Source organism: Podarcis vaucheri, assembly GCF_965113315.1.
Source record: "Podarcis vaucheri genome assembly, chromosome: 1".
Lineage (NCBI taxonomy): Eukaryota > Metazoa > Chordata > Lepidosauria > Squamata > Lacertidae > Podarcis > Podarcis vaucheri.
Window position 1 is genome coordinate 71,592,268 of NC_138759.1, and position 16,834 is coordinate 71,609,101.

The 16,834-nt window shown below is 40.3% G+C and overlaps 2 protein-coding genes and 1 long non-coding RNA gene across 6 annotated transcripts in view; 2 read left to right on the forward strand and 1 right to left on the reverse strand.

Annotated features, from left to right (window-relative positions):
* The window catches only part of LOC309516688, a 57,752-nt gene extending 55,792 nt beyond the window's left edge, over window positions 1-1,960 (reverse strand). The window contains exon 1 of one of the 4 annotated variants that reach the window (XR_014212970.1): window positions 902-1,960. This is a non-coding gene — a long non-coding RNA (uncharacterized lncRNA). Of the gene's footprint in view, window positions 1-553; window positions 875-901 lie in introns of those variants that run through there. The other 3 variants (XR_014212971.1, XR_014212972.1, XR_014212973.1) reach the window with 3 other exon arrangements.
* TMEM9B (TMEM9 domain family member B) lies at window positions 134-8,258 on the forward strand. The gene is made up of 5 exons (XM_082195338.1): window positions 134-274; window positions 2,063-2,154; window positions 4,084-4,192; window positions 5,590-5,724; window positions 7,413-8,258. The coding sequence occupies exons 1-5, from the start codon at window positions 191-193 to the stop codon at window positions 7,566-7,568; spliced, it is 576 nt and encodes a 191-aa protein (XP_082051464.1). The 5' UTR covers window positions 134-190; the 3' UTR covers window positions 7,569-8,258.
* A 2,327-nt stretch (window positions 8,259-10,585) lies between these two features.
* On the forward strand, window positions 10,586-15,807 carry ASCL3 (achaete-scute family bHLH transcription factor 3). The gene is made up of 3 exons (XM_082195789.1): window positions 10,586-10,601; window positions 12,759-12,894; window positions 14,671-15,807. Exon 3 carries the CDS (start codon window positions 14,715-14,717, stop codon window positions 15,219-15,221), a length of 507 nt encoding a protein of 168 aa, XP_082051915.1. The 5' UTR covers window positions 10,586-10,601; window positions 12,759-12,894; window positions 14,671-14,714; the 3' UTR covers window positions 15,222-15,807.
* Window positions 15,808-16,834: the final 1,027 nt, after the last annotated feature.

The window sequence follows — 16,834 nt, forward strand, 5'->3', positions numbered from 1 at the left end:
AGCAGTGGGCGGTGGGAGGAGGGCCCTTTCCCGAAAAGGAAGGCCCCTCGGCGTCAAGTGACGAGGCGCGGACGGGCCCGAGCCTCTGTCGAAGGCGGAAGTCGGGATGGTTCCGGAGCTGGGAGTTCGCGCCCCGCCTCGGCGGCGATAAGGGGAGGGTCTCTGGGTTGGCTCGGCGCGGGAGTTGGGCATGGCGGCCCCGGGAGGAGTGCGGGCGGCGCTGTGCGCGCTCCTGGCTCTGGCCGCACTCGCCGGGCACGTAGCCGGCGAAAAGGTATGCGGCGCGCGCGCGCGACCCCTCCCTGTCCGTTCCCGTGGCGCTCGCGCTCCCTCTCCCTCCACGGAGTCCGCCCGCTTCCTCTCCAGTCCCCGGAATATCTCTGCATCTAGGAGGGAGCGGCAGCGGAAGCCCCACTTTCCGGAGGGTTATGTTAAAAAAAAAAAGCTTATGTTCAAAAGGCCAGGGCTTGTCATATCCATACATTTAGGGAATAAGGCGCCCCCGCTTCCTCGCCACCACCACCGCCCGCAACGCCGGGGCTGTCAATCTCACCTCCGTCGCTGTCGCTTGCTTTCTCGTTATCGACGACTTTTAATTTCTGAAAATACATATTTCTGCAGCACTCTTAAAATATCCCTTGAGCAGAACGCATGTAGGAGCTCTCCTTCAAAAAGAAAAAGAAAAAGTGGTAGGGCGAGGTAGGAGGATTGCAAAGCACAGCAGAAAGAATCGGTTTTCGGACAGGGAGGTTTTTGCTATGTCATATGTGTTTATCCGATTTACCCCACCCCGAAATGTTTGTCGTTTTCTCATTTCAGATGTCGTGAAGAGCAAAGGGAGGCATTTTGCTTAAGCTTATAATTACAAACATGTTCAACTTCGAAATACATTCCACTTAACTGAATAGTATTTGATGTTGACTTGGGCTTGTTGAGAGTTTCAGTGGCTACCTTTAGCTTTAGCATCATGTTTGTGGCCAACAGCAGTTACTATGGATTTTTATGATGCTTCTAATTCTGACTGCTGTCTTGCATTCCTATCCTTTGTTCATGTTGTCATCTTGTGTATTTAGATATCTGTAGATGTCTTCTTTTCTTCTTCTTTGGCAATCACTCATAGCCTAGTAAAATTGTCTTCCATGAACACAGTCTTAGCAATGTGTCCGTAAGTGACTGTGGAGGCCATAGGTTTCTGGGTGAGGATCACGGTGAGGATTTGACATCTTGTTTCTCCCTTTCCTCCTGAGTTCATGTTCAAAGTCCATGACGCCTTTGGTAAAGGCTATTCTCCAATTGTACGCTTGCAGACTGCATTTTAAAGATTTGCCTCAAGAGCGTCTTTACACCAGCATTTTGCTTTCCATTCTTAAGTTGGGAATAGAGTAGTTGCTTTGGAAGATGATAGGCATCCGAACCACATGACCAATGTAGGAGTTGTTTTTAAATATCAAGCACAACTGGTTGTGTTTGGGTGTTTCATGATGAGTTGTGGTGTATAAACTTCTATAAAAGATTGCCTGCTTAGATGGCTTTGAGGAACAGTGGGAAATGGAAGATATTTTGTGTTGGAGTGGGGGATTTCAGAATCCCTGGGTTTATTGCTGGAGTTTAAAAGTGGAAAAAGTGTGTAGCAAGATTTACCTTGTTTCTCAAAGCTGCTGAAAGGCTTCAAGGTACATAGCTTGAGGTGTGTTGACTTTGCATTAATACACTACCAAAGGAGGTAATCTATCTAGTTCCCATTTTTACAGTTCTAGTCAAATTAACTTGATCAAGCATGGTTCAATTTATAGAGCCAAACATCTAATCAGAAGTGTAATTTTTGTTAAGTTTTCTTTCTGTTATTCATTTTTTAGAAGGTAGGTTGAAGCCTTTGAAGACATATATAAATTCCAACAGGGTAAAAATCATAAATACGCTGTAAAAAGAGAGGCACTATTGTCATTATACGTCATTTATACTCTTAAGTATTATGTTTTAAACATGTTTCTCCTGTTGATTGTTTTTATGTTTTGTTCTTGATGGCACATCCCTTAGTTCTAAGCTTGTGTTTATTTTTCAGAATTCTGAAGATGTCCGATGTAAATGCATCTGTCCTCCTTACAAAGACCATGCTGGCCAAATTTTCAGTAAGAATGTTTCACAGAAAGACTGGTAAGTATATGGCACTTTTGTCTTGGAGGGGAAAACAGTATTTCCTCTCAATGAATGCTAATACCTACACTGTGGTGCTTTTCTGTTAGCAGGGCCAGCATAGAGGCCCTTAGAATGGAGCAGACAATAGATCCAGAATAACCCCCACCCAATCATGGCGCAGGCTTACTTGTGGTGGCCACTGCTACCACTCTGAGGGTGGCAGCAACACCAAAACTACTCACTGCCTTCCACCATGGTCCCACACACAGTGGAGAGGCAAGAACACTTTTGAACAGACGATGAGCTCTGCTCCCATTCAGTCTGGACTGTGGATCCATGAAAATCAATACATTTCATCGTAACATCCAGACATTGCGTTTTGGGTAACTTGAAAAATGGTGGGCGGCCACCGCAAATGGGAACTAAGCTTTGCTCTCTTTCAAAAGCAAGGCTGCTCCCTACTGCTAAAAAACATCCCGTAAAGAGATTAGTGAATGGTGACCTGGCCGGGTCAGGCTGGTGACTGCTGGCACAGGTCCCGTCTACTAGTGTAGTGACTGGAAGCTTTTCTTCATGACTAGCTACACCAATGTATAACATGCCCTTTGGCAATAGCTACTATATGTTCCTTAGATGATACCAAAGTAATCCAACTGGATGAAGTATGGTTTCATTTACAAACTTTAGGAAGTATGGTTTCATCTTCTTTCTGGCTCAACCCAGAATGATTAGATGTCATAGGCATTAGCTTGGAAGGTTTTATGAGGCTAGTAGCATACTTATTTAATGCCTTTGCCATGTACTGAATCTCCTTAGGTTGGCCATCATGAATTTGATCATTTGCCCTTGTCATTTGAACAATGCAGGAGTCAATACAAACAGAGTGGAACAATTAATAAATTAGCTGTGATAAGTAAGTGTTGTCCAGAAGGTATATGAAAGCAGCCATATACAAAGGACTTGTGAATTTGGTTTTTCATGCACATGTTCACTTTCATTGAGAAAAGTAAGTGCATTCTGGCATATACAGTTAAACCCTCTTCTAATGAAGATAAAGGGATGGTACAGTGCAGTTCCTCACAGTGTAAGCCTCATTCTGTGCTTGAAACCAGAGAAGAAAGGTTTCCATACCAATACTGTCTTGTCTGTATAGGATTAGGCTTTTAGTAGATCGTACAGGAAGAACGCATGGTAGTTCCATAAAAAGAGTGTATGGTATTTCACATGGTGGGAGAACTCTTGACAATGTGAAGTAGGAGCGAAAGCAGATGACAATTGTAGCAATCGCACCTAACTTTCTGTGACCGCTTGCCTATTGAAAATACTCCACTTCTGCACCGCCTTCAATTCGACAATTGTTCCTGCCTGCAAAAGAAGGAAAGAAGGTTTTTCTAAGATGTACAAATTGCTTCCTAGGCTATTGCATGCTCTTTTTGAACATCAGAATACCTTTCAGTATGGCTAGAGTAAAGAGATGTGTGTAGAGTAAAGAGGTATGTGTGATTTTGGGAACCAGATGGATTGTTGCCAAGGCAAGGATCTCTTCTCTGAACATTTAACAATCACTCCAGCTGGTGTTACCACTTCCATGCACCACAGCTGATATCCACTGAGGGCTCGTGATGGTGATGAAGATCCGGGAGTAGAGCCTAGCAAGTCAGACAGGGATTTAGAGATTCAGGGTCTTCTCTTAGATACTCCCATGCTGGCATTTGTACTCTAATGTGTTTTCCTCTTCCTAAGTGACTTAAGTTCTGTTGCACCAAATTAGATATTTAAGCAGATCATTATTTGGGTTAAATGTCAATTATTTCTAACTTCCAAAAATATGAATAATAGATTGTGAGTTCTTGATACATTCAGCATGTGTTCTCACTGAAGAAGATGTTTATTGCAATGTATAATTTTACCTAAACTTACTCTGAGCACTTTTTCCTTTCCACCCAGTGATTGTCTTCATGTTGTGGAGCCTATGCCAGTTCCGGGACCAGATGTAGAGGCATATTGCTTACGTTGTGAATGCAAATATGAGGAAAGAAGCTCTGAAACTATTAAAGTAAAATACCTCTCGATTAACTTTTTTTTAGAACTCAAGCCAGTTAAAGCTCATTTGTTAGGTTAAGACTTTTGCCAAAATCCACATTTTAGATTAGACAAACCTATAAAGTAAAAGTTTGTATAGTAGAACCTACATAAATTGCATAAAAATCCTTCCAGAGACAAAAAATATACTAAAATCATGACTCTTGAGTATTATGTGTGTGATGCAGCAGCTACAGTAATGGAATGTTGGTAGCTAGATTTTGAAGAACATTTTTGCCCTATATAATATTGATTCTGTACTTTGCTTAGTGTAAATAAGCCAGCTCTCCTATTTGGTTTCTTTCTACTAACCACAGTTAAGGGCTTTCTACAGTTTGTCCAGGTTCAGTTGTCACAATAAACTGCAGTTAAAATAGAAGCGGAAACTTGCAAACTCCTCACAGCGATGCCAGAGGAGCACAGGGGGTACATGTGAGGTCAAAGAGTGTTACGGCTTGTCTTCATAATGCTAAACTATTGTTTAGCATCACTTGTGAATGCAGCCAGTCTCATGCTTCCTAGACCGTTTATCGGTCAACAATTTGTGATGTTTTTCTATCAAGCAACAATGTCTAGCCCCCATAGCACATGTTTTGCCAGTCAAGGCATGCTTAACAGGCATAGCATTTGGTCTATTGGTGTCAGTACCATAAATTATTTAAGTTATGATTGGAAGTAACATTAAGTGCTAAGAGTTAGTCATGTTTAAATGCTCACATACAGTAAATCTGCCCACCCTGTTCATTTTTGTGTCCAGTTCTTGAATTGCTTAATATTTTGTTAATATTTTTGCAAGGCTGTGGTAACAGCATCAGAATTGCTTAATTTGTGCATCCAGCTTAACCTTTCTCTGCTGTGCTGACAGTGGCCTTGTTTATTGATGTACAGTCTGCTTTCATGGATGGCATTCAAAGCAAGTTTGTGACAAGCTTTACATTGGAGCAGTCCAGGCCCCTCACCCGCTTGTTGATCTCTGCTCTCACAAATTCACTTTGTGCTGTATCCAGAGGTTCTGTTACAACCCATTTTTGCTGCTGTTTCCTGTTTTTTTAAGACTCAATTGGAATGGGCACCTGTTTAGCCATGATAAGTTTCTCTGAGAAAATGAATCCATATTATCTGAAGAAATTGAGTTTTGATTTTCCTACTCTTTAATCCCTTTGATAGCTTTGGTGCATTTTCTCTTTGTTTCACTTACTCGTGCTAAATGCTTAAGTGGTTTAAAAGTCCATTTGGATACATTGCTGAGAATGGAATGCCTAAATGTTTACAATGCTGTAATAGACCGTTTGTTTCACTTGGCCAGCCAACATTCTCCCTATTAGTGTGTTTTCAGATGGCATAACTGAACTATTGTCTTATGCCATGTAGGTTACAATCATCATATATCTCTCCATCTTGGGTCTCCTCCTGCTGTATATGGTGTATCTTACCTTGATAGAACCTATTCTGAAGAGACGCCTCTTTGGACATTCACAGCTAATACAAAGCGATGACGACGTTGGGGTAAGTTATTTGTTTAAATAATATTCAAAATCCATATGTTCAAGGTCCCTAGTTGCAAAATTTCAGGTTGAATTTTGATCGTTCAAAATTCTGATGTAAAAATACAACAGAAATATTGTTTTAAAAATATAATACTAAAATAGCAAATAGGCAACAACCCTTACATTGGAAATGGTACTAATCAGCAGACAGCAAATGCCATGGAAAACAAGAGTATCTTTGTTGATAGTGAAAGATGTACGAAGAATACCAGATGGAAGATGGTTTCAGAGGCTTGGCCCCAAACTTAAAAGTCCTGCTTTAAGTGGCAGTTCTTCACTGACCTTCCATAGCACAGAGGAATTATTGTTCAGTTGTCTGCATCCTATTTCCCTGATTGTGAATAGGCGTGGTAAGGCGTATTATACATATGACCATGTCACATGTTATGCACATGGTGATGGGTATGTATAAGATCCTGAAATACTCCTTCCCATGCTCCATCAGGTATAGGATATTTTAACCAGCTCAAATGTATTCCTGGGCTTGTGCAAGTGTTGTTTTAGGCAGCTTGTGTGACTTTTTCACTTAAAACCTGATGTCAGATTTCCAATTTGGTGTATGCTGTTTAAAAAAACCCCTAAAGGCCTTGAAGTATTGCTGCTAAAAGTACTAGTCAGTTTTGACATGTTAACATGGTAAACAGTTCACAATGTGGATATTTCATCCTTAGTATATACCACATACTTGCCCTTCTCTAAAGCTAATCTTTAAAACACAGCTTAGTGCCCAAATCTAAACAGTAGGTTTAGCATTGAATGTTGATGTTTATGAATGGCATTCATCCAGTGGTATGTGTAATAGGGTGGCATGAATGCTTAACATAAATATAGTAGTTCAACTTTGTCACCTAAACAGCTGTATTTTTGCTTTTCTTTTAAGATATTGAATATAAACATGTGTGCTCAGTATTATTTGACATCTTGGAGTGAGTACTCTAAACAGCTTCAGAACAATAGGTGTTGCTGATTAGTAGTGTAGTTGCTTAGACAGAGTGGCAAGTGTGTTGGTAGTTTAAATTTCAATGCTATCTTACAAACTGAAGAATACACAGGATCCTTTTACTACTCCTGATAATCTTGCACTGGAAAACAATTTATATTGGGTTTAACCAACATTAGCTGTATTAACGTTGGCTAGATATGCCTAATTTCATTACATTAATTTCAATGAATAAAACATGGATACAATCTACTGGTTATTAGTGGTCTCAGGGAAGTATTAGTTGATTTTCAAGGCAGTATCCAATGAAGTAGTTCTGTTTGACTTAGTGCAAAGACTTTTGGCTGTGCAACAAAACTTCCCCTTCCTTCCATCTTCCCATGTGCACCATAAACCTCTTCTGGGGTTTCCCTTCAACTCTGAAGAGCAGATTAGGAGAGGAGGCATGCGGGTGGGGGGAGAGAGAAGAAATAGAGGAAGTTCTATTGTGCAAGTGAAAATTCTCAAGCACGCAGAATCCTCAAGCCTCAACCCTCAACCCTAACTTTGCTATTTTTAATTGCTTGGCGCCAAAGTATTGTGTTTGCAAAGTGAATGCACTTCATCTTATGCACAGCAGAAAAGGGGTTGCCAACTTCTGCAGCTGCAACTTCTGCATGGTGAACGATAACAGTTTAATAATGAAAACTTATCTCCCTTAATTTCAGGATCACCAGCCTTTTGCAAATGCTCACGATGTGCTGGCTCGTTCCCGAAGCCGAGCCAACATGCTGAACAAAGTGGAGTATGCCCAGCAACGTTGGAAGCGCCAAGTCCAAGAACAGCGCAAATCTGTGTTTGACCGTCATGTTGTGCTCAGTTAATAAGTAGAGTAATTATCACCAAATCGTGTTGGAGGGAAATTAATGGACGAAAGTAAAGTGCCAGATTGTTTTCCTGGTGTTCCACTTCATCGGAAGACCATTTTTGCTCGTTAGCAGCAAAGGAAGCACAAACATGAGGGGAAGGAATATCTTCAAATATTTAACAAGCCAAAATCTTAGTACACTACTAAGTTGCTTTTACTAATAAAGCATAAGCTTATTATTTGTGTGCTAATTTTGACATTGAGAGATGATTCACTATGTTTCTTAAATGCAAGTTTCCCTAATATCTATTTGAAGAAATGAGACGGTGTGCCACATTTCTGCTACAAGTGACTTTACACATTGAACTTTTATATATGTATATTTGTTCTTTTCTAACTGTCTGATGCTGTGTATCAAAAACCTGGGTCTTTCAGTATAGCTGTTGCATCTAAAACTGGCTGGTTGTATGCATTTTATTGCTTGCACCTCTGCAACTGTAAGACAGGGAACTCTAGAGACTTGAAGTGCTGTGTAAATGAAACAATGTAGAACAGAATAGGAAGTGTTGGACCTCCTCGGTTGCTTGCTAAGTGTCTACAATGTGATATCTAAATTTATTCATCTAAATCTTAATAGTTGGTGGATGATAAGAATCTTTAAAAATTAGCTGGATAACGGAATGCGAATAAATTATTCAGAATCTTCTCTTGTCCTGGGAGTTAGTTATACTTGGAAAAATTATTTTGATTCCATAAAATTTGTCAAGTGAAGCATTTAAAAATGAAATACCATGTGGAATCCATCTGGGTATTTCAGTCATCAGGTCAATGCATTTGAAGGCATTCATAGTTTTAAGGCTGGAATTGGCTAGTTTTAAGTTTTTTGGGGATTTGCAGGCAACTTTTTCCCCCCAAGTGCAACAAACAGACAGCTGTTAGCCATCTGAGCCCTCTGGAACAATTACTGTCCAAGCAGCATTTCTGTTGTGGGAATATTTCAGTTTTCCAGAAGCAATATATTGATGTTTGAAAAGGCAATCTCCCCTGCACCAAGCTAGTGTGCTTATTGCAGTTGTGGCTGCTTTGTACCTCTGCAAATAGTATCCACAGTTTCCATAACTGATATACTTCCCCTGTGCCCCAAACGTACACAGGTTGCTGAACTTCTTTATTGTGTGTTTCTGTGTTTTCGCTTTAGACGCTGAAAATCCTTTTAATGTCCCACAGCAACATGGGAATGCTCATCTTGTCCTTCAGCAAGAACAAAAATGAATCCATTGCAGTGCCATGTACCCCCCCCCTACAGCTGTGCTCAACCATTTCAAAACCATTGTGCTTTCTTTCTTTTTGGCTATGAGCATTCATCTTCATTGGTCATTAATTTGAAGAGAACAAGGAAAGATTTCAAAATGCATTTGAAGCCATGCTGTAATTACAACACTTGTGGGGTGTGTACCCAAGTCTTGATTTGACCAAAGCCTGTTATTATTCCTTCATCCTAAGGTAGTGTGTTTAAACCTGGTTTGCTTTGTCAGTGTGAGGACTTGAAGGTTTGGCTTGGTGGTGGTAATTTAAGTACATAGCCAACTAAGGGGCATAGCCAATGTTCGTCAATAATGTAAGTAAACCCATTGATGTCACTGGACTTAATTCCATTGATTTCAAAGAGTCTATGCGGAATATAACCTAGATTCAGTTGCAATTCTATAGACGTCTGCTCAGAATTAAGTCTTGCTGAGTTCAATGAGACCTTCTCCCAGATAAGCGGCAATAGAATTGCAACCCTAATTCTCTTGGGCCTAAACATACTTGGCAAAAACAAGTTTTCTCCCAAAAACCAAAGCTGTGATCAAATTTGCATTTGTGCAATGGTACTTTTAACCACCTCCTTTCATTTTGTAGCCTCTGGTGCTCCCTAAAAAGCAGCATTATTTTTAGACTGCTTTTCTGCCTGAAAGCCCTTAAAGCAGCTTACAACAATGAAAGCAAAATAAATCGCCCCATTACAATTACTGAAAACATAATGCAGCAGAGTATGATAGGGACTGTAGTACCGCAGTAAGGCAAAATAGGGCGACATGAATTCCTCAGTGCCAAAGGCCCAGCTAAATAAAATACTGGCCACAGTGCCAGTAACACAATAGGTGGACACTTTGCATGGGAAGTGGCAGGCCTTAAAAGCCGTATATAGTTTAGGCCCAATATAGTTAAAGGTGTGGACCAGTATTTTGAACTCCAAAAGAACTGGGAGAAATAGGCTTCATATACGGTAATAGGCCTGTGAAAGAAGTCTGGCTGGAGCATCATGCTCCATTTGTAGTTTCCAAAACTTTTTCAGAGTTGTATGCAGATTATGTTATCGTAGTCCAGCCTCGATGTGCCCAAGGCATACAGGGCCAGCCGTATAATGAGGCATGGTGAGATACTTGCCTGGACAGCAGATCACAAAGGGTGGTTGATGCATCTCCCACCATGCTGTTTACAAGCCAGTTGGCCTTGCAGCTGCTGCCTACTCCACTATAGGTGGCCAGTCTGCCTGCTGTAGCTATTACTGCAGTATTGGCTGCTATCACCACTACTGCCTGCTCACTTGCTCATAAGTTCCATTATGGTTGCCACAGGGATGCAGTTGGTTGCACTCCAAAATGTCCCTCTGAGCTTGCTGCTGCTCTCTGAGGAAATGGAATCACATACCCAGGAAAGACTCATAACTTTCTCTCCCCATGTGGTCAAACTTGCCAGTCAAGATGGATATAGGTCAAGCGAGCAGGTGGCCTGCAGGTAGCAGTAGTTGGGCTACTGCTGGCTGGGAGGTGGACCCCATCTTAGCCTCCCCAACCCTTTTCTGCTGTACCTGCAGAACAGCAGCCCTTTGGAGGAGTCAGAATGTTTGGCCGGCCAGCCCTGCTCATGAAGAGTAAGAATTTTGACACAGCTGTGGCCGTTTTCTCTACCTCTGGTTTCCAGAGGGGAAGCCTGCCTCTGTGGAGTCTGCCATCGGTGGTGAGCTGAAAATGGCGGGCTGGACTCAGTCAGGGTGACACCAAAGGTGAGTTGTTTATTTGGGTGGGTTCTTCCTTTCAGAGGGTGATGAGGGTGAGGACACTCTCCCATGGGTGGTGACTGGTTGTGGGTGGGCTTGCTCCTAGGTGAGAGTGTGAAGCAGGTGTCTGTGTGTATGTTAACCTGGATTCCAAGTAAGGTGGAATTGGGGGGAGCTTCATCTGTGATGAAAGTATGAATAAACTCACAAGGATGGACCACCAAGAGTTATAAACAAAAACCAATCATAGAATCATAGAGTTGGAATAGACCACAAGGGCCATCGAGTCCAACCCCCTGCCAAGCAGGAAACCCCATCAGAGCACTCCTGACATATGGTTGTCAAACCTCTGCTTAAAGACCTCCAAAGTAGGAGACTCCACCACACTCCACACTCCTTGGCAGCAAATTCCACTGTCAAACAGCTCTTACTGTCAGGAAGTTCTGCCAATTGTTTAGGTGGAATCTTCTTTCTTGTACATAGTTTGGATCCATTGCTCCGTGTCCGCTTCTCTGGAGCAGCAGAAAACAACTTTTCTCCCTCCTCTATGTGACATCCTTTTATTTATTTGAACATGGCTATCATATCACCCCCTAACCTCCTCTTCTCCAGGCTAAACATGCCCAGCTCCCTTAGCCGTTCCTCATAAGGCATCGTTTCCAGGCCTTTGACCATTTTGGTTGCCCTCCTCTGGACACGTTCCAGTTTGTCAGTGTCCTTCTTGAACTGTGGTGCCCAGAAGTGGACACAGTACTCCAGGTGAGGTCTGACCAGAGCAGAATACAGTGGCACTATTACTTCCCTTGATCTAGATGCTATACTCCTATTGATGCAGCCCAGAATTGCATTGGCTTTTTTAGCTGCCGCGTCACACTGTTGGCTCATGTCAAGTTTGTGGTCAACCAAGACTCCTAGATCCTTTTCACATGTACTGCTCTCAAGCCAGGTGTCCCCTATCTTGTATTTGTGCCTCTCATTTTTTTTGCCCAAGTGCAATACTTTACATTTCTCCCTGTTAAAATTCATCTTGTTTGTTTTTGCCCAGTTCTCTAATCGGTCAAGGTCATTTTGAAGTGTGATCCTGTCCTCTGGGGTCCCTCTTCCACTGGCAGATGATGACTAGAGCAGTAGTTGAGAACTTATGATAAATCTGACCAAATACAGGTAGAGTTCATAATAAAATCTACACTGTTCGCTTATTTTCCCAACATAATTATATCAGTACCATGTAAATCAATGTTCCACATCTGCATCAACAGAAGTAAAGTGTCTTGATCAAGGGAAGTAATAGTACTGCTCTATTCTGTGTCCAGTTCTGGGCGCCACCATTTAAGAAGGATGTTTACAAGCTGGAACATGTGCATAGGAAGACAACCAAAATGAGCAAGGGTCTGGAAACCAAGCTTTATGAAGAATGATTGAGTGAGTTGGGTATGTTTAGCTTGGAAAAGAGGAGACTGAGAGGAGATATGACAACCATCTTCAAGGGCTTTCACAAGGAGGATGGAGCAAGCTTGTTTTCTCCTGCTCCAGAGGGTAGGATCCAAACCAATGGCTTCAAGTTACAAGAAACGAGATTCCAGTTAAACACCGGGAAGAAGTTTCTGATAGTAAGAGCTGTTTGACAATGCAGCAGACTCCCTTAGAAGGTGATGGACACTGGAAGTTTTAAAGCAGAGGTTGGATGGCCATCTGTCAGGGATGCTTTAGTTGAGATTCCTGCATTTCAGGGGGTTGGGCTAGATGACCCTTGGGGTCCCTTCCAACTATGATTCTAAGAAATTGGTGATGACTGGACAGTGAACTGGCCTTAACTTTTACTAAGAAATGTCAACATTTTATGATTTCTCAGTGGCCTTCTAAAATTGGTTTGTAAATATCCACATTCACAGGCATTTATTGTAACCATAAAGATAGTCTGAAATAAATTTGTTGAGATTTGATTTGTGTGTTTTAACACACCTGAAGAAATATGTGGGGAAAGTACTCAAGATCTAGCAAATTCTTCTACAGTGTAAATATGAACATTTATTTGATAAAAATTAGTAAATTATTACAACAACTTATGCATTGGCAGTGTATAAATATGCTTCTGTCTGAAACCATAAAAACTAATACGTTACACTTTCTATCCCATAATTCTAATATTTGTTGCCTTTATAGCTGCAGTGTGGGTGGAAGAAGCTAAACCAGAAAAGAGCAGATCTAACTGTAAGCTACTTTGCATATTGTCAATTGACTATAAATTTAGATCTGTCTTTTGACTCAGTCCAACAGGCACAAGAACTGTGGAACTCAGGTAAGGAATGTAAGGTAGATAGAGGCTAATAGCAAAATGTTACATGGTTTTTGTTAATATTAATCCAGATTGTTAAATTTAAATGATGCACATGTTAAATATATACTTTGTGAGCTCTAGTTTATAGAATAGATCTATAGAGAAAAGTGCGATAAGAATCAGCTTACTAACACATAATTTTAGTGTGGAATTTTGAAGTTCAGTCCCTGTCTAATATTTTAGATTTTTCCTTGTGGTTCTGGGGATTCTTTTCCATTTCACCATAAGCAAGTCTAGGAATGAAAAACCTAGCTTTGTTTTATGATATTGTGTTTTGTCTTAGGCACTGAGGCAAATTTCAGAAAGAATAGAGCAAATTATTTGAATTAATGAGACTTTACTTCTTAGTAAATAATTCAGTTAACTGAGGTTTCTAATTCAAGTTAAAGGTTTGGTGAATTCAGTAATCTTTCCAAATGTTAAAATGCAAAGATTAATTGACATTTTTATTATAGACAATTTTTATTATAGACAATTTACTGATTCAGCTTTTATAATGCATGATCAATAAATATGTTTCATTGATTGCTGTTTAGCAATATAAAACTCCTAGCACATTTGCAAAGCTAAGCAGTGTCTGGTATGGTTTCAAATTGGATAGGGGACCAGACACATTGAGATTCCTGCACTGGAGAAAGTTGGACTAGATGACCCTCCAACTCTACAATTCTATGATTCTATAATTCGGTTAAATCTTCCTTGCTCTAGATTACAGGCTGCAGACCCACTTTTTTTTTGGGGGGGGGCGTTCTTCTGTACGTGTGTGTGTTATGGAATTCTCTATGCTGGAGTAGGCTGGTGGGAACTGACAAGTGTGATTGTGAGGCACGGAGAGAGCCAATTTCATCCCTTACATGTTCTGAAGGTCAGTTGGTGGGTCCTGAGTCATTGCAGGAGATTGTTTGCTCTCTAAGCAATTTCCCATTAAATCCTAACCACATAGATTGTATGCAATTAAATAACATGCCCGCAGAGTAATACTTTGATATTTGCTAGCAAGCTGATCCAGTAATCCCTGATAAATGGAAGAAAACAACTTCTTACACTATTGGCGATTGCTTATAATAAAAATAATATATTGGAAGGGAGGATGAGAAACATTAATTTACCATTACCTTTCACATTATTTGCTATATGAAGTTGTTGAGTTGCTATCTTACAGCATTATTTTGGCTGGAGGAGTTAGCAAATTTTGAATTCTGATGTTAGGCACAGCCTGAAAAGGAGAGTTTCTGTTAAAAGATATGGGGCACAATTTGATCAAAGTGAATACATGTAGGCCTCAATAATTTCAGTGAGAGAGTTAAGCACATTTCAAGCTTTTCCACAGACAACACCCCTCTTTCCCTGGGCTAATAATCAGCATAAGTGATAGGAATAACAAGGCACACACTGCAGAGAAAAAGAGTGGGTACAGGGAATAATGGAGAAGTTCATGTACCAGTCATTCTGACAACGGCATGTGTTTTTGCCTAGGAAAATCTGCCATATGATTTCACATCCTCAACTGTAAAGCTAAAGAGATTTATCTAGTTGCAAGTTTCTATGCTTATATTGATTATTTTAAAATATCTCCTTTGCATATGGAACACTGTATTTAAATAGGTCAGTACAACAACATTGCCGTCTCCCACATATTTGCATAATATCAGAAGTGCACTAAAAATACTGACAATCACACCTAGCCTATTGCAATGTATGAATCACTAAAGCTGATACACAGTTCTCCATTTCTAGCTCTGTACCTGAGACACCACAGCTTGGGAAGCTTTTGGGATGCCATGGACAGATTGCCTGTCTTAAGTGACTCCCACGCTGGACAGATGTCTAGACTTGGCTGCAGGGACCTTTATGCTGCACTCCATTTCTACCCAGAGATCCCAAACCAATTCGCTGGCCCCGAAGATTTGCCTCTGCTTCCTTTCACACCAGAGCAGCTGACGGCTGAGAATTTCTACAGCGATCCTTGTGCGTTCCCATTTCAAGGTCCCTGTGGGAATTTTGGCAGATGCGAGTACTCTTGCGGCCCAGCATTCATCAGAAAAAGGAACGAAAGGGAAAGGCAGAGAGTAAAGTGTGTCAACGAAGGCTACGCCAAACTCAGACATCACCTACCTGCCGAATACCTAGAGAAACGACTCAGCAAAGTAGAAACACTCCGAGCTGCAATTAAATACATCAGGTATCTCCAATCTGTGCTTTACAATGATTCAGAGGAGAATAGCAGGGAAGCTCACCACGCACCCAAAGATAGCTCTCAAAGCGATCACGCTCCAAGGACTTCATAGTCTACTCGAGAGCAAATAAAGTCTTCTCTGGAAGCCCCAAAGACAATCCTGCCTGTTCAAAGATGCTTGTAAGACTGAACTTGCTATACAATGTGGTGATTTCAGGGCTTGTGATTGTGATGACATGAATCTTGCTAAAATGTGTGGGAGTTTCAAATGATTGAAATGGCTGGAATCATTTTAACAGATTGATATGAGATCAGTAATACGTGGTTAATTTTGGTTACAAGGGGGCGGGGGAGACCGCCAATGTGTCAACTCAAGCTGAATGCTTTAGGTTATATTTTAATAAAAAGATTCTGCTCCTTTCTGAGAACAGTAACCTCTCTCTCTTTGCTAACATTTATTTCTAAAAAAATTTTAATTTAAGTTTCTCTATAAATTGATAAAATGTATAAAGTTTCTGTATAAATTCTGTTTGCAGAAAATGTATAAACTGGAAACCACTTGACTGTTGTAACAGCAACAACAAAAAAGACAGTATTGTAAAAACACACTAACTTTGGAAATGCTAATATTGAGTTAATTTTATCTGGATATTTTGTTTTTTGAAATCTAAATAAATCCTTGTTCCATGATCAAACTATATCTAAGAAGTTTGTTGTATTATACGGACAAACAGTGAGAGAAAGACAATTAAGTGTCACAGCATCGATAGTGAGTGGAAGAAATGAAGCTGAAGGAGTGTCTATACCTCCTGTTCCTCCCTCTATTTCAAGAATATAAAGAAACTAACAAACTTACCTTAGGTTCTCTCAATTTTATTGTACTGTTCCATTGTTTACTTGAGGATTTGAGCATCATAAATATTACTGATATAGACATTCCAAGAAGGATGCTTCTTCAGTGATCTTTGAACTGCTAATCAGAGGAAAACCCCTCCCCCCAATAATATAGAAAAAGCTTGAATCTTCTTATAAAGTCCTCTTTCCACATGGCTTTATTAGTAGTAATATTTATTAATATATATCATGCTTAACTGCCAAAGCGTCAATTCATAGGTTGAAAACCAATTACAAAAAATATAAATGTACAATAAAAAATATTAAAATAAACATCTACAATTAAATTGTGCACTAAAACAAACCCATTAAAACACAACAGTTAAAACAACTATTGAAATAGTTCTTTCAACCAAATACATGTTAATAAAGTTATTTATTTGTCACATTCAAATAAATTTCTGCAGAGTAGAAATGAGATGCTGCTCAAAGTGGACTGTGGTTGCAGCTAGCTGAATAGTTTTTATCTTTATCAATAAGCTACATTTAATAGATAATGATTTTAATTATATTTTTTAATTTGTGTGCGTGTGTTTAATGTAAACCACTCTTACGTTTTATTACAATCAAATGGTATAGAAATCTTGTGAAATAATAAAGAAACATTTTTATTGAGGAAAGGCTCTATAGTGCAGAGTGCACTGTGACTTTGAGCATTTGTTTTTTCTTTACAGTGGTACTTCGGATTACATATGCTTCAGGTTACATATGCTTCAGGTTACAGACTCCGCTAACCCAGAAATAGTACCTCGGGTTAAGAACTTGGCTTCAGGATGGGAACAGAAATCGTGGAGCAGCGGCACAGCGGCAGCAGGAGGCCCCACTAGCTAA

Excerpts from the sequence above, each read along its gene's own strand:
- TMEM9B (XM_082195338.1), top strand. The coding sequence starts at position 191 with ATGGCGGCCCCGGGAGGAGTGCGGGCGGCGCTGTGCGCGCTCCTGGCT. Across the intron at positions 2,155-4,083 it reads AATGTTTCACAGAAAGACTG|TGATTGTCTTCATGTTGTGG; the intron begins GTAAGTATATGG and ends CTTTCCACCCAG. Across the intron at positions 4,193-5,589 it reads GAAGCTCTGAAACTATTAAA|GTTACAATCATCATATATCT; the intron begins GTAAAATACCTC and ends TATGCCATGTAG.
- ASCL3 (XM_082195789.1), top strand. The coding sequence starts at position 14,715 with ATGGACAGATTGCCTGTCTTAAGTGACTCCCACGCTGGACAGATGTCT.